The following is a 17,106-nucleotide window of genomic DNA, read 5'->3' as shown; positions in this document are numbered from 1 at the left end:
TGTTTGTACTGTATTATGATACTATTATCACTGTAATGCGCATCTTTTTGATCAATGTTTGTTTTAAAATCTTCACAGCGAGCAGGAGAGCTGTGCACGGCGCGCTGGTCTCGAGTTTTCTGCTTGCAGAAGGACGTCGGAGGTTCTGGCCTTAATGGGTGTTTTGCTGACATTCATGGTGACAACAGCTGTTATGTATTTGAAAACATAATACAAAATGTCTTTAACTGCCATAAAAGGAATTTAAGGACACTTAATTGGTGAAAACAGTTAAGACCATGAAGCCAAGCTGTTGCACGCGGGTTTTTGCTACACTTGGGAGGGAAATGTAGAACATTTAAGTTAATTCAAGAAGTTTCTTTTCTTTGCATTGTCCATTTCTGGAAGAATTTATGTTTTCCCGTTTTCACCCCTCTTGGGTTTGTGCAGCCAGCGAGGTACGCTTATTATTATTATTATTATTATTATTATTATTATTATTATTATTATTATTACATGTTGTATATATAGTTTTTCAGTCTGTGATGTGTTTATTGTGTACTTGTTTTGTTTAGTTCGACGGTGGATTTGAATAAATCGGTCAGTAATGAAGAACTAATGGCGTGGTGTATTTCCTGGATGGAGTGTCTACAGTACACCTAAAGTTTATATAAGAAAAACGGCACTATTTTTTGTGAATAAGTTAAATGTCATTATACTAAGGTTAAGTGCACCTTTGGCGGATTGATATGTATGATTAAATTGGCACTTGGGCAGTGAAGAAGTTATTCACTGTATCTCGTGATTCAAGTCATCATTTATTGCTGTTAATGTAAGTGAAGAAGAGCCTCTGTCATTGTTATTCTGAACACTAAAAGTCCATCCAAGCCGGAGGAGACCTCAGCCCGCTGCCCAGTACCACAGGCTCATGTGCCCGTGGATCAGAAGTCTGCAGGCATGGGATTTTAATGATGTGGTGATCTGTATGAAGACACCTGCCTGTGAACCTTGAGGAAGAACTCTGATCTTTTTGTATGGTGGTCCTCTCTCTGCAGGCGGCGCTGAAGTTGGTAGTTTTGAGAGAAACCGGTTCACATCAGTTTACTGGCGTGTTCAGGGCGGGGACCTTTAAATCTTAGAACACCGCGGCTCATTGGTCCGCTGTATCACATCAGCTTAAACTGTCCAATCGCAGGCTGTGATGTTGAAAGGTCCCCACCCTAGTCTCTTTTCAGCAGGAAGAATCGATGCTCGGAGTTGGACAGTTTCAGAGAGGAGAAACGAGCGGATAAAAGCTCGAGAAGCAGCGCCTGCCGCCTTCAGCCACCGTAAGAAAACGTAAACGGAGCCCGGTGTTCATGTGGGCCCCTGAAACGGAGTGAGAGCGACGGAGGAAACGCCAAGCGGAGCGCTGACTTCGGTGCCGGTGAGCGCCGTTAGCATTAGCATCCAGCAGGGCGGCTCAGAGGTTCTGACCCGAACACACCGCCACAGACCCGGGTCGGTGCGTGACAAAAACAGGCGATTTAACGGCATCCTGTGCATTAAGGAGGGGTGTTCTGGTAGATTCGGTTCACGTTTAATTCCCCGATCAGTCCGGAAGTCCAGCTAATGATCAGAAAACAGGTGTTTCCAGAAGATGCTGTTGACAGCTCCATGTGGTCATTTAACGTGAAATAAATGAATACGTCACCTCACCTTAGTTTCATTTCATGTCAGACAGTTTGAATTCATATTTCATCTTCTGTCTCATCAGCTTCATTTATTTTGTTAATAAACATCCTCTGACCAAGAAGCCAAATTCATGCAAAATATGTGGGAAAAGTTTCGGTGCGAGTAGAAACGTGGTGTTCCTGCAACATCCCATAAAGTCAGTGAACCTTTTCCCACTTTGCTTCCTTCTGCCAACACTTAAAGCCGTTCTGACTCTGAGGAAACCAGGTGATGCAGAGTTCCAGCTGTTATTTTGTCCCATTCTTCCTTAAACAGGTCTTAAGGTGTGCAGCAGTGCGGGGGGGGGGTGGTTGTTTCTCTGCTGGGGACAGGTCAGGACTGCAGGCAGCCAGTCCAGCACCCGTACCTCTTCTTCCTCAGCCAGGCCTTTGGACTGTGGCAGAATGTGGTTTTCCATGGTCTGCTTGAACAATGCTGGGACGTCCCAGGAAAAGATGTGGCCCTGAAGGCAGCATATGTTGCTGTAAAATCTCAGGGAGCTTTTCTGCATTAATGCTGCCGTCACAGAAGTGGAAATGAGCTTTGCCCCCTGATCCAACCCCATACCATCACAGAGCCTGGCTGCAGGGACTGGCTGCTGACAGCAGGCTGGATGCTGCTTTTGCTCTTTGCTCCATTTCTTCCAACAAAGATGTGGAATACTGATGGGTCTGACCACAGCACACGTTTCCACCGTGTGACGGTCCATCCCAGACGCCTCCGAGCCCAGAGAAGTGGACGAGGTTAACATCAGGCTTCTTTCCTGCACAGTAAAGCTTGTGAATGGAACTCTGTATTGTGGTGCTGGACAAAGGTTTCCACAGTAATCCCTTGTCCATGTGCTTCTATCAGCTGCTGATGAATGACGGTTCTTGATGCAGCGTCTGAGGGGTCAGAGGTCACGGGGTCCAGCTTAGGCTTGCTCCCTCGTCCTTTACACTGAAACTCCTCCAGGTTCCCTGAATGCTTTAATGATATTCTGCTCTGTGGAGGCAGAAATATGCAGATCCCTTCCAGTCTTTCTCTGAGGAACTTTGTTTTAAACAAACTGGAGCTCCTCTGAACATCTCTGCTGCTTCAGGACCAGAGCAGGTCACAGTCAGCTGGTTGAAAATCGGTGTTTATTTTCACTCATTCTCAGCCCTAAACTGCCTATTCCCATGTTTTGTTTTTTTTTTCATTTTGTTTCAGGTCAGAAATGTAAAAGTTAGTTAGTTCACAGATGAACTGTCAAATAAAAATCATCTGTTTTTGTTTAATACAAACATTAATCTGTCGTAATCGCATGTCTTTCTGTGACGCTTTATTTAAGAAATCCAAGCTGGGTAAGGGGCTGGATACATTTATTTATTTATTATTTGGACATATATGATCTTTGGTTCTGTTTGCTGCCCCCCCCTCAGGTGTTTCTTGTATGAGCGTCAGCCATGAGCGGTGAGCCGGACGCGCTGGTCGTGGTCAACCAGCTGAGGGACCTGGCAGCGGATCCCATGAACCGCAGAGCCATCGTCCAGGACCAGGGCTGCCTTCCAGGACTCATCCTGTTTCTGGACCACCCAAACCCTCAGGTGGTCTACTCTGCCCTTCTGGTGAGTCAGTAACTCTTGCTTAGATAAGAAGATGCTTCTGATAATGAAGCTGGACGCTGTTACAGGTGAACATGTGATTCAGGTCCCATTGCTGTACAGAGAAAGAGAGAAGCTACATCTGGCAGTAAGTTGGAGGTGATCCATTTCCAGTAAACCAGATTTCTTTATATTTTACATAAAAACAGGAAGCAGCTGCAGAGATTCACTGAAACATGTTCAAACCTGAACATAAACCCAGAATCTGAGGCAGAAACAGAGTTTTTCTCAGTTCTCAGCAGCTTTAAAGTGAATCTCTGGTCTGAGCTCCTTTATTCTCCAACACAGCCTGAACCCTCTGAGACCAGCTTTCTGTCATTTCTTTAAGGAGTCTTCAGGAATAGTTCTCCAGGCTTCTTGAAGGACATCCCAAAGCTCTTCTTTGGATGTGGGCTGCCTTTTGTTCCGTTCTCTGTCAGATGATCCCACACTGCTTCAATAATGTTGAGGTCCGGGCTCTGGGGAGGATTCATCCCTCCATAAGACCTGTTGCCACTGATTTTCAGTCCACTTCTTGTGTCATTTGGCACAGCTCAGCCTTTTCTCCCTGTTTCCCTTCCTTAAGAACGGCTTCTTGACAGCCACCCTTCCATGGAGACCATTTCTGATGAGGCTTGGGCCAACAGTAGATGGATCAGCTGAAGGTCCAGATGCATCTCTCAGGTCCTGTCAGGTCACAGCTGGATTTTTTCCTCTTTCTTAAGGACATCACTTTCAGATCCTGTTCATCTGCTGCAGATAGTTTTTTAGGCCTGACACTTCTTCTTTTGTCCTCCACTTGTCCAGTTTCCTCAAATGTTTTAAGGACACACTGCACACCATGCTGAGATATGCCAAGTTTTCAGCTAATAGCTCTTTGGGAATCACCTTGTTGCTGCAGAAATCCTATTTTCTGTCTTTGGGTCAGAACTGGACAATCAGCTGATCAACAGAAGAATAACCAGTGATTATTTCAGTATTATCAGGGAAAAAGTCATGTTTCACTGTTCTCTGAATATTTGATTTCTGGATTATTATTTTTTTAAAGAGTTGAAACAACTGCTGAAAACATTCATCCAAGTGTCAACAATCTAACACTCGACTCCATTTTCAGACTTTCACACCACATTTAGCTCCAAACTGGATCAAAGAAATGGTTTAAGCAGCATTATTCTGCACTTCACTGTGTTTAAACACAGTTTCACGGGAAACTTCTCCTTTAATCCAGCTGTAATTCTGACTAACTGGACTATTGCTGTGTTACAGTGGTTTGTTTGTCTGACAAAAGAGAGTTAATGTCATCATTTATCTCCATTTTAACACTCAGAGCCACACGGAGCTGCTGTCTTTGGAGGTTTAAACATCTGCTAAACAAGAGAAATCTGGCCAGACTTTCCCATATAATTCAGCCGTCCAACCTGACATGTTCGAATGCATTTGTTAAAGAAAAGCTGAAATCAGCATCTTCTTTACTTCTTTTCATACGAGTCTTTGTTCTGCTTGAATCATTCATCGGTCAGAGTTAAGTGGCTTAACAAAGAAAAACACATTCCTCTGGATATATAATCCAACCGAAAGTGAAAAACAAGGAAAGAAGAAAAGCAACAAAACCGCAGAAACCTTTTCAGACGTCAGACGGTTGCATCCGCAGTCAGTTAAAGTAACTTTGATCACAAAAGCCAGTGAAAAGGAACATTAAATCCCTGTTGGACCCAAGGATTAGACTCTGGCCCAGGCTCGGTATCAGGGCTGAGGGCATTTAGCAATGGGAAGGTATTTCTAGTCATGTGAGGACAGGATATTAATGCATGGAAACTAAATGCAGCATGAGATGAAAGAAAAGGACGGCTGCTCAGAACCGTCTGATCCGCTCAGGTTCTGGTTCCTCCCTCTGTCTGACTGCTTCTGCTCGTTTCTCCAGGCGATCCGATATCTGGCAGAATGTCGAGCCAACCAGGAGAAGCTGAGGGGGGAGCTGGGGATGATGCTGAGCCTCCAGAACGTCGTGCACAAGTGAGTTCTGAGGACCGCTGTCTGTGGTCCAGCCAGTGAACGCGGCTTTGGACTTGTACCTAAAGATAAACGCCTGTTACATTCAAGTCCAACTGGTCACTCAAAGCCCATCAGAACCAGGTATGCTTCTGTGTTTGTCAGCATTGCTGTTCAGAACCTGAACATATTCGGTCTCCTGGGACCTAAACCAGGACAGAGACGGGTTTCCTCACAGATAAGCTCAGAGAACGGCAGGCTGCAGGTCCGGTTCCCACTCTGGGAATGCCTTCGGCTGGTTAACTGTCTGTCAGCTGGACAGGAAACTGTGAGCAGGGGTTCCAAGGTTCTGACTGAAGCTTCTAACGAAGTGAAATGATCTGCAACTGTCAGGTATCGTGAATCACAAACCTGGTTCTGCTCTGGTCTCATCTGGTTCTGCAGGTCCACGACTCCCGGAGAAACCAAGCTGCTGGCGTCTGAGATCTACGAGCTTCTGCAGGCGTCGAGCAGCGGCGAATCGGAGCCGGCCGAGGAGCCCGTCGGCAGCCGCCGGAAGGCCCAGTTCTTCCTGGGCTCCAGCAACAAGAGAGCCAAGACCGTCGTGCTGCACATCGACGGGCTGGATGACCCGGTGAGCCCGACTCGCTGCAGCTTCTTTCATTCAGGCAGCAGCTCTGTGACTCAGTCACAGCTGTGAGCGAATTACCCCCAATTCCGACTTCATCCCCCCTAAAAGAGGTACAAACAACAGACCGGGGGGGTGGAAACATTTCTCTTTCTTATCCGTAAATATTACAACTCAGCAGAAGATGCTTGTGGTCCAAACACCGCTGAAGCGGACTGTACCATTTCACTGGCTCACGTCTAACTGGGAAAACGGGCAGAAACTCACTTTTTTGGTTAGTTGTGCACGTTCATGCAGTTCTTAGCAGTCAGGCTGTTTTCAACACAAGTCTGAAGCCTGCTTTTGTGTTTACTTCAGTATCGGCCATTTTTAAAGGAAATATTTGCCTGAATAAATGATGGTGAAGCTCAGAAAGACGAGTTTATTTGTGTCGTTCATTTCAACAACGAGGCAAAGTGATTCCATAAAATATACAGCAGGCATCATAAAAAGACATGAATGACATTAACTGTGTGGATAAACCTAAACAAGGCCGGTGCACGAACCGCTCCAGGTCGCCGTGAACTGAGGTGAACTTCCAGAAGCAGCAGAAGTCGTTCTCTGTCCTCTGAACAGATGAATCTGTCTGTGTCTCGGATCGATTTCACCTTCATCTGCTGGTGAAGCTGGAACAGAACGGCGCCCATGTGCGCACGCCGCAGGTCGACCATCAGTACCGGCACAGCTGCTGCGTATCTCTGGGTGTTTGGATCGATATCATAAGTTTCTGCTGCTTTATCTGACTCAGTTTGCTGCTGACTGTAAAAGTTTTCTTCTTTCATTAAAAGTTCTGCTGATGTAAAATGTGGTTCATCATCAGCTGCAGACATTGGGCTGGTACTGTGAGGCCTGTGACCCGGTCCGGTTCAGGTGCTTCATCTGTGTGAACCTCGTGTGTCGCAGGGCCGCCGGACTCAGTGTGAGGAGGCGCTGCTGAAGATCAGAGGAGTCATCAGCTTCACCTTCCAGATGGCAGTGAAGCGGTGCATCGTCCGGATCCGCTCGGACCTGAAGGCTGAGGTGAGGCGCCGCACCTCGCCGCGGGACCCGGTGGATTCCACAGAACCGTTTCTGAAAGGAAGCCCGTGTTTAAGGGGGGTAACTGGCGCTGTTTCTGTGTCCAGGCGCTGGTGTGTGCGATCGCCTCCACGCAGGTGATGAAGGCGCAGCAGGTGGTGAAGGCAGAGAACGGAGACGAGGTCAGTTTCAGCCTGGTTCTGGACATCTGAAATGTTCGGACCCGCTCGACTCAGATGATGCGTGGGGCAGGCTGTAATAAAGCCGGTTCTGAGAAGGTTACTGTCACATGACTTATCTTCACACAACTAAACTGCGATAAAGGATCCACCTTAAAGTGAAACGAGGCGAGTCCTCCGAATGTAGGCGCTGCAGCGGGCCGACCGTCCAGATGTTGTTTCTGATGCGTAATCTATGTTCACCGCCAGCAGGGGGCGCTGTCTGCGGACAGAACGCCCAGTTTAACAGCAACTTTCTCTGTCAGCCTGTGGTTCACAGGCTCTGAAATGACAAGTTCAGCATCTTGTGTTGAACTGTGAGAACCGGCTGGGTTTTCCACCACAGAGCAGCAGGTCACAGATTACACTGAAATAAAGTTGCTACGAGCTGCCTGGAACAGTTTATTGGCAGGGTGGTGATTGTCTTTTAAAGCTTTTCCAGCTCTGGCAGTACACCGTCTGCGGTAGATTTCCTGCCCTGGTGGTACGCTCAGCACAGCGGATCCTAACCCAAACCCACTCTATGAAGAGCTTTCCTGTCCTGAGCTGTACCTCCGTAAAGCTGTAATGAACCAGTTAGTTTTTGTTTATAAAGCGCCAAATTACAACAAATGTCATCTGAAAGCACTTGAAACAACACAGTCCAATTCAAGCCAATTGGCATCATTTGATGATACATCAGTGATGATAATGGGAAGGATTCCATTAATCTTCTCTCTGATAGAAACAATTTTATTGATGAAGAATCTCATGAAATCATCACTGCTGAGAGTTAAAGGAATACATGGCTCAACAGAGCTCGGACTCTTTGTCAGCCTGGCAGCAGCGCTGAAAAGAAACCTGGGATTATTCTTATTCTCTTCTATCGATGATGAGTAATAAGCAGTTCTAGCTTTACGAAGGGCTTTCTTATACATTATTAAACTATCTTTCCAGACTAATTGAGACTCTTCTAAATTAGAGGAACACCACTGTCTCTCCAGCTTTCTTCAGTCTGCTTTAAAGCAGCTGTGAATTATACCAAGGAGCCAACCTCTTCTGACTGATTACCTTCCTTTTCAGAGGGGCAACATTGTCCAGTGTTGTACGCATTGAAGCTGTAGTGCTGTCAACAAGAGAGTCAAGTTCTACTGGAGTAAAGTTTAGGTAGCCGTCCTCTGTCATATCTGCACATGGCAGTGAAGAAAAGGATGATGAAATCAACTCTTTAAATCTGGTTACAGCATTCTCTGACAGACACCTTCTATATGTAGAATTCTTCTCAGAAACCGTGTAGTCAAGTAATGTAAATTCAAAAGTTATTAAAAAATGGTCAGACAAGACAGGGTTATGAGGGAACACTGTTAACTGTTCACTCTCAATGCCATAAGTCAAAGGTCAAGGGTATGATTAAGGCAGTGAGTAGGTCTGTGAACACTTTGACAAAATCCAATGGAGTCTAATATAGAATTAAAGTTAATATTTAGGCTGTCATTTTCAACATCTACATGAATATTAAAGTTTGTGCTGGTCCGGGTCCAGTGCTCCTGCCTAGAAGTCAAAACATTGAACTGGGCCAAGATCAGAACTGGCCGGCTTAAGTGGACCCAAATCACTGCTCTGTGGTACCACCCACGGTATCAGATGCAGGTCCAACAGTCATTGTTTTCCCTGTCGGTTTCTCTAGGTTCTGATCCCGTTTGCTGAGGACGGTTCTGTGGTGGTGGACCAGAATGTGGACCTGCCAGACTACCTGCCAGAGGACGAGAGTCCATCTGAGGAGCCCGACAAGGCGGTGAGCCGGGTGGGATCGGGCCAGGACGGAACCAGCTGGCTCGGAGCGGCCACCAACTTCCTGTCTCGTTCCTTCTATTGGTGATCCGCCCCCTCCTCTCTGGCCCATTTAATCTCCCGCCACCTCTCAGAACCAAAACCTACCAGCTGCCAAATGCCACGCCTGAACAGACGGACAGAACACAGCCAACAGGCCTTCAGTTCTCTGACCCAAACCAAATTGTCTTAACATGCAGGAAGAATCCTGCAGCGACCCGAATAAACTCTGAGTCAAAACACAGAGCCTCAAACAGGAAACACGAGTCTTCCTGCGTTTACCTTTTTATTTATTCCACCAACGAACGCGTTTTTCTGCCGCGTTTGAAAGTCGGTTCTGATCCACAAACTTCTTCTGTTTCAGCTCAGGAGTCACAGGAGAAGAAAACATTAACCCGAAAAAGAAGAAACTATTCAGGGCTCGGCTTCACATTTCAGGTCTTAATCAGAACCACATGTTCTTTGGCTCGTGGGAGTGGTTCCCACAGCCCAGACTTCCACATGTTTGCAGTTGTTTTACTGTCCATCAGAAGTGGAAAATGTTCTGAAGGATCCGCAGGACTCTGCTGTTTGTGTTGAGTCTAAAACACGAGAAGCTCGGCTGATGAAGGCGAAGCCTTCCTCTGATCCAGGTCGTTCGTCTTCTCCTCAGATCGGCGGTGAACGAATCCTTCCCATCCAAGCGGAGCCGTTTGATGCCGTTTACTCTTCAGTCTGATGGGTTAAACACGACAGATTTAACCTTTGACCTCGGTGTTACTCCATGTTGTCACCGTCATCAACAGTTTTTACACTTTCAGCTTCTTCCTCTCCGGACTAATCAGAAGCTCCGAGTTGATTATTTCCAAAACGCAGAAGCGGGTTTACAACGAAGAACCAAAAGAATTGATTCAGTGTTCCAGCAGAGTGTTTCTGTAGGAATGCTCACGGCGGGGCTCTGACCACGTGTGCTCGTAGCCCCGCCCACAGCTCAGTCTGCCATCCAATCACATTCAGAGCAGGTTGCCAGGTGTTAACAGAACGTTCGGTTCTTCCAGACCATCGTCGCTGGTGGCTGTGGGAGCCGTGGAAAGATCTGGTTTGTGTAAAGAACCGGTCCATTCTCATCTGGAAAGCAGACGAATAAAATCTGTAGTAGAGCCGCTCGGCAGCAGCCTCCAGTCCACTCAAACCCTGTTAGACCTGAAGAAGGTTCAGTTCAGTGTTACCAAAGACTTAGTAGTTTGTACAGCCTGTAGTTTTAATCACGGTGCGCTAACTTATTGGGATTCTACTCTGTTACTGATTCAGCCTCCATTTTGGTTTGTTCCTTTGGCTTCAAGTCTGTACAGATGCTACTTTAAAATCTCATGTTCAAATAAATCCGTGTTTGTATTTCATGAGCTGGCTGAAAAAAGTCATTCCAGTAAAAATAATGTGGAAGAGCTTTGAAGGACCATCAAAAATGGAGTTTCTGCAGAGCATCTGAACCAATCAGCTCAGCCCAGAGCCGGCTGTGTCCCATCATACCCTGCGACGGCACACATGGTGCAAAACAACCACGGCGCCAGCAGCCTGACCCGTGAGGTCCCTGAGACATCGGAGGAAGTCTGGATCGATGGTCGGCTGTCGCACCTTTTATGTTCTTTGGTTGGAAAAATCAACTGGAACCAACAGAGTTGGATTTCTGACTCTGAAAACCAGTAAACAGATCCGACAGGATTCAGACTTCCAACAGGAACGTGGTTGGCTCGGGTCACGAAGGGAACGGCGCACGCCGTCTTCCGATCAGCGGTGATCAATCCCGTGCAGGTCCAGCTTATCTGGGACAGTCCCGTCAGGACCGACCCCTGCCCTGTCGGACCCTGTGCTTCACAAACAGAAACGAATTAAAGATTTAGACTTTATGAGAAAATACAAAGATTTAAACAGCAGTAAAGTAATGGAACTAATCTGTAGTTAAAACTAAATGAGTATAAGAGGAAGACTGCCCTAAAAACCGGACCGGCTGCCTGACCCGGTACACCCAGACCGACCCGGGTCCAGGGCCATGGGACTCTGCAGAGTCCAAATGAATCTGACTTTCAGGTTGAACCTGACTGTGTTACAGCTGTTAAATGATGAATTCGAGCTGTTTGATGAAGCAACGACTCACATGTTGCTAATCGGCTCCCGCCTGCCTGCATGTGCTCATCCCCCTCAGGTTCTGTTCTGAACCTCATTACTGGTTCACAAAGTCATCGTCAGGGCTGCTCTATGAACCGTGTGTTGTAATGATGGTTCCGTAAAGTTTGAATAAAGTCTCTGTGTTGCACACTGATGAGTTTCTGTTTCTGGAGCTGAACGAACATATAGAGGCTCAGAGACCAAAGGCCGACTTTAAGATGAAAACATCTGGAATTCGTTGGAATCTGCAGAACTTTAACAGCACAGATCTGTTTATTGAGCATTTTGTGAAGCAATATTAAACAGTTTTGATCATTAAAAAAAGATTCCTTATTTTTGGGGAAATCTATCGTTTGACCTAGTAGATCGCCGTGGAAACCCACCTGTGAAGGTTTTGGTTTCCTCCGCTTCACAGTGAAACTCCCCGGGGAGGTGAGTAACAGTCTGAGGTCACGGGTCATCAGAATGTGCACGGCAGGGCTGCACCAACGAGGAACTGCTCTCCAAAACACGAGCAAGGGATCAGCTACTGAAAACTTTCATTTGAGATGTTTGAATAAATCAAAATATATCATTTCATCATGAGTCCTTCTACGCAGTGAAACACGGTGGGGGCAGTGCCCTGGCTGGAACCGGCACAGCTCGCCATCTTTGATCATTTCCTTCCACATGTCGATGGCGGCAGCAGGCTCAGCAGGGCTGGGGGGAGCCTCCAGACTTCCTTCTGTCCTATTCCTCCTGAAGCGTTCACAGAGCAGATATGTATTTCTTCAAGGCTTCCCCCTGATGGACGTGCCCAGAAAACCTCTAAAGGATAGCACTCGGAGGTATCCGGATCAGATGCCAGAAACTCCTCGGCTGGCTGCTTTCTACTATGAAGGAGCAACAGCTCTTCTCCAAGCAATCCCAACAGCTTGAATCAGACACTTCTTGGATCTGATGTACTCGTGTTTATGTTTTTATCCAAAGACACTTTTATCCAAAGCAACTTACAGGTAGGCAGATAGGGTAAGGGGGGTCTTGCCTACTGGAGGTAGTACCTCCCAGATCTCCCACACAAAAGGTGGTGATAATACCTCTACACTATCCATATCCTCAGAAATGAATGCTGCATTAGGTGGGTGACCAGCAGGGGAAGATGAGGGCCAGGCTGACTGGATGTAAGGTCACAGCCGACCTTATATCTGAATGTCAGTGGCGGTAAGAACTTTCGGGAAGTTTTGAGTCTTAGAGAAAGTTATCAGTTACCCAAACCTTTTTTATTTGGCTTTGCAACCTCAAAGTGAAAACATGCTGGTGGAAGATTAGTACCGTTTTGGTAGGGATGGTGCTGATGGCGGGTTTTTCTGGTACTGGTGGCAGGAGTGGCCACCGAGCTGAAGGATAAAGAAGCAGTTACAGGCTGCTTGACTTATCTGGAGTCCTTACTTTTATTGATGTCAGTTAAGATATGAATTCACTATTCATTAAGACGCACCAATAAAAAGACTTCCAGGTCTGATGAAAGAAAAACTGATGAGATGTTAAATTTGATTAACCTTATTCTCATTATGTAGGCAGTACTCCAAAAGTCCAGATTTGAATGGATCAGTGATCAATTAACAGACAGCTGGCCCACACACCTGCTATGCTCAGACTTTGCTCTGTAATTTTGTTTTTTATAATTAAAATTTAGATTAAATGTATTTTGTTGCTTAAGAAAAGCTAAAGAGATGTTTTTAGTTTTGTAAAATGTATTCTAAATACTTTATCCAGATATTTGGGACATGTAGGAGAAAATTGTCTGAGTATTTTTAGTCTGCCCTGTTGGAACTGAAGCCTGTATCAGGATGCTGATAATGTGGGAACAGGAAGTTTTAAAGTTGCTGTGGGCGGGAGCTGGCAGTCAGAAATAAACAGCAGGGTCCTGCACTGAAAGCAGCTCTGGTATCTCTGGTATTTCACTGGATTTAATCAATTGAGAAAAAGACTAAACCTGGACTTTATAGTATAACCATGTAGCTGGGTTAATGTCTCATCTCTTTTCACATGTTTAACAGGAGAAGGGACAGAATGAGCTCAAGTGCTGTGCTGGAGTGGGAGGTAATGAGTAAAATCCCAGAGTCAACATGTTCCCCATAGAGTCAACATGTTCCCCAGAGTCAACAAGTTCCCCAGAGTCAACATGTTCCCCATAGAGTCAACATGTTCCCCAGAGTCAACAAGTTCCCCAGAGTCAACATGTTCCCCAGAGTCAACAAGTTCCCCAGAGTCAACAAGTTCCCCAGAGTCAACAAGTTCCCCAGAGTCAACAAGTTCCCCAGAGTCAACATGTTCCCCAGAGTCAACAAGTTCCCCAGAGTCAACAAGTTCCCCAGAGTCAACATGTTCCCCAGAGTCAACAAGTTCCCCAGAGTCAACATGTTCCCCAGAGTCAACAAGTTCCCCACAGTCAACAAGTTCCCTACAGTCAACAAGTTCCCCAGAGTCAACATGTTCCCCATAGAGTCAACATGTTCCCCAGAGTCAACAAGTTCCCCAGAGTCAACATGTTCCCCAGAGTCAACAAGTTCCCCAGAGTCAACAAGTTCCCCAGAGTCAACAAGTTCCCCAGAGTCAACAAGTTCCCCAGAGTCAACAAGTTCCCCAGAGTCAACAAGTTCCCCAGAGTCAACAAGTTCCCCAGAGTCAACAAGTTCCCCAGAGTCAACAAGTTCCCCAGAGTCAACATGTTCCCCAGAGTCAACAAGTTCCCCAGAGTCAACAAGTTCCCCAGAGTCAACATGTTCCCCAGAGTCAACAAGTTCCCCAGAGTCAACATGTTCCCCAGAGTCAACAAGTTCCCCACAGTCAACAAGTTCCCTACAGTCAACAAGTTCCCCAGAGTCAACATGTTCCCCATAGAGTCAACATGTTCCCCAGAGTCAACAAGTTCCCCAGAGTCAACATGTTCCCCAGAGTCAACAAGTTCCCCAGAGTCAACAAGTTCCCCAGAGTCAACAAGTTCCCCAGAGTCAACAAGTTCCCCAGAGTCAACATGTTCCCCAGAGTCAACAAGTTCCCCAGAGTCAACAAGTTCCCCAGAGTCAACATGTTCCCCAGAGTCAACATGTTCCCCACAGTCAACAAGTTCCCTACAGTCAACAAGTTCCCCACAGTCAACATGTTCCCCAGAGTCAACATGTTCCCCAGAGTCAACATGTTCCCCAGAGTCAACATGTTCTCCAGAGTCAACATGTTCTCCAGAGTCAACATGTTCCCCAGAGAGTCAACATGTTCCCCAGAGTCAACAAGTTCCCCAGAGTCAACATGTTCCCCAGAGAGTCAACATGTTCCCCAGAGTCAACAAGTTCCCTACAGTCAACAAGTTCCCCACAGTCAACAAGTTCCCCAGAGAGTCAACATGTTCCCCAGAGTCAACAAGTTCCCTACAGTCAACAAGTTCCCTACAGTCAACAAGTTCCCCACAGTCAACATGTTCCCCAGAGAGTCAACATGTTCCCCAGAGTCAACAAGTTCCCTACAGTCAACATGTTCCCCATAGAGTCAACAAGTTCCCTACAGTCAACATGTTCCCCATAGAGTCAACATGTTCCCCAGAGTCAACATGTTCCCCAGAGTCAACATGTTCCCTACAGTCAACATGTTCCCCATAGAGTCAACAAGTTCCCCACAGTCAACATGTTCCCCAGAGTCAACATGTTCCCCAGAGTAAACATGTTCCCCAGAGTCAACATGTTCCCCAGAGTCAACATGTTCCCCACAGTCAACATGTTCCCCAGAGTCAACATGTTCCCCAGAGTCAACATGTTCCCCAGAGAGTCAACATGTTCCCCAGAGTCAACATGTTCCCCAGAGTCAACAAGTTCCCCAGAGTCAACATGTTCCCCACAGTCAACATGTTCCCCAGAGTCAACATGTTCCCCAGAGTCAACAAGTTCCCCACAGTCAACATGTTCCCCACAGTCAACATGTTCCCCACAGTCAACATGTTCCCCAGAGTCAACATGTTCCCCAGAGTCAACATGTTCCCCAGAGAGTCAACATGTTCCCCAGAGTCAACATGTTCCCCACAGTTAACATGTTCCCCAGAGAGTCAACAAGTTCCCCACATTCAACATGTTCCCCAGAGTCAACAAGTTCCCCAGAGTCAACAAGTTCCCCAGAGTCAACAAGTTCCCCACAGTCAACAAGTTCCCCAGAGAGTCAACATGTTCCCCAGAGTCAACAAGTTCCCTACAGTCAACAAGTTCCCTACAGTCAACAAGTTCCCCACAGTCAACATGTTCCCCAGAGAGTCAACATGTTCCCCAGAGTCAACAAGTTCCCTACAGTCAACATGTTCCCCATAGAGTCAACAAGTTCCCTACAGTCAACATGTTCCCCATAGAGTCAACATGTTCCCCAGAGTCAACATGTTCCCCAGAGTCAACATGTTCCCTACAGTCAACATGTTCCCCATAGAGTCAACAAGTTCCCCACAGTCAACATGTTCCCCAGAGTCAACATGTTCCCCAGAGTAAACATGTTCCCCAGAGTCAACATGTTCCCCAGAGTCAACATGTTCCCCACAGTCAACATGTTCCCCAGAGTCAACATGTTCCCCAGAGTCAACATGTTCCCCAGAGAGTCAACATGTTCCCCAGAGTCAACATGTTCCCCAGAGTCAACAAGTTCCCCAGAGTCAACATGTTCCCCACAGTCAACATGTTCCCCAGAGTCAACATGTTCCCCAGAGTCAACAAGTTCCCCACAGTCAACATGTTCCCCACAGTCAACATGTTCCCCACAGTCAACATGTTCCCCAGAGTCAACATGTTCCCCAGAGTCAACATGTTCCCCAGAGAGTCAACATGTTCCCCAGAGAGTCAACATGTTCCCCAGAGTCAACATGTTCCCCACAGTTAACATGTTCCCCAGAGAGTCAACAAGTTCCCCACATTCAACATGTTCCCCAGAGTCAACAAGTTCCCCAGAGTCAACAAGTTCCCCAGAGTCAACAAGTTCCCCAGAGTCAACATGTTCCCCAGAGTCAACAAGTTCCCCAGAGTCAACATGTTCCCCAGAGTCAACATGTTCCCCAGAGTCAACATGTTCCCCAGAGAGTCAACATGTTCCCCAGAGTCAACATGTTCCCCAGAGAGTCAACATGTTCCCCAGAGTCAACATGTTCCCCAGAGTCAACATGTTCCCCACAGTCAACAAGTTCCCCACAGTCAACATGTTCCCCAGAGTCAACATGTTCCCCACAGTCAACATGTTCCCCAGAGAGTCAACATGTTCCCCAGAGTCAACATGTTCCCCAGAGTCAACAAGTTCCCCACAGTCAACAAGTTCCCCACAGTCAACAAGTTCCCCAGAGAGTCAACATGTTCCCCAGAGTCAACATGTTCCCCACAGTCAACATGTTCCCCAGAGAGTCAACAAGTTCCCCACAGTCAACATGTTCCCCAGAGTCAACATGTTCCCCAGAGAGTCAACATGTTCCCCAGAGTCAACATGTTCCCCAGAGTCAACATGTTCCCCACAGTCAACATGTTCCCCAGAGTCAACATGTTCCCCAGAGTGAACATGTTCCCCAGAGAGTCAACATGTTCCCCAGAGTCAACATGTTCCCCAGAGTCAACATGTTCCCCAGAGAGTCAACATGTTCCCCACAGTCAACATGTTCCCCAGAGTCAACATGTTCCCCAGAGTCAACATGTTCCCCACAGTCAACAAGTTCCCCAGAGAGTCAACATGTTCCCCAGAGAGTCAACATGTTCCCCACAGTCAACAAGTTCCCCATAGTCAACATGTTCCCCACAGTCAACATGTTCCCCAGAGTCAACATGTTCCCCAGAGTCAACATGTTCCCCACAGTCAACAAGTTCCCCAGAGAGTCAACATGTTCCCCAGAGAGTCAACATGTTCCCCACAGTCAACAAGTTCCCCATAGTCAACATGTTCCCCACAGTCAACATGTTCCCCAGAGTCAACATGTTCC

The 17,106-nt window shown here is 46.9% G+C and overlaps 1 protein-coding gene across 1 annotated transcript; it reads left to right on the top strand.

The window, feature by feature from the left end:
* The first annotated feature begins 1,169 nt into the window (after nucleotides 1-1,169).
* On the top strand, nucleotides 1,170-11,295 carry LOC140268544 (armadillo repeat-containing protein 1-like). Its single transcript, XM_072363457.1, has 7 exons — nucleotides 1,170-1,405; nucleotides 3,096-3,281; nucleotides 5,218-5,309; nucleotides 5,730-5,919; nucleotides 6,856-6,972; nucleotides 7,077-7,151; nucleotides 8,854-11,295. The coding sequence occupies exons 2-7, from the start codon at nucleotides 3,120-3,122 to the stop codon at nucleotides 9,043-9,045; spliced, it is 828 nt and encodes a 275-aa protein (XP_072219558.1). The 5' UTR covers nucleotides 1,170-1,405; nucleotides 3,096-3,119; the 3' UTR covers nucleotides 9,046-11,295.
* The last annotated feature ends 5,811 nt before the right edge of the window (nucleotides 11,296-17,106 follow it).

This window comes from Leuresthes tenuis, unplaced genomic scaffold (genome assembly GCF_036924035.1).
Source record: "Leuresthes tenuis unplaced genomic scaffold, fLeuTen1.0.hap1 SCAF_14, whole genome shotgun sequence".
Lineage (NCBI taxonomy): Eukaryota > Metazoa > Chordata > Actinopteri > Atheriniformes > Atherinopsidae > Leuresthes > Leuresthes tenuis.
Note: the sequence above shows the minus strand (reverse complement) of the source record. Positions and strands in the feature narration are given on the sequence as shown.

Coding starts and splice junctions, on each gene's coding strand:
- LOC140268544 (XM_072363457.1), top strand. CDS start 3,120: ATGAGCGGTGAGCCGGACGCGCTGGTCGTGGTCAACCAGCTGAGGGAC. Junction 5,310..5,729: donor CTCCAGAACGTCGTGCACAA/GTGAGTTCTGAG, acceptor CTGGTTCTGCAG/GTCCACGACTCCCGGAGAAA. Junction 6,973..7,076: donor GCTCGGACCTGAAGGCTGAG/GTGAGGCGCCGC, acceptor TTCTGTGTCCAG/GCGCTGGTGTGTGCGATCGC.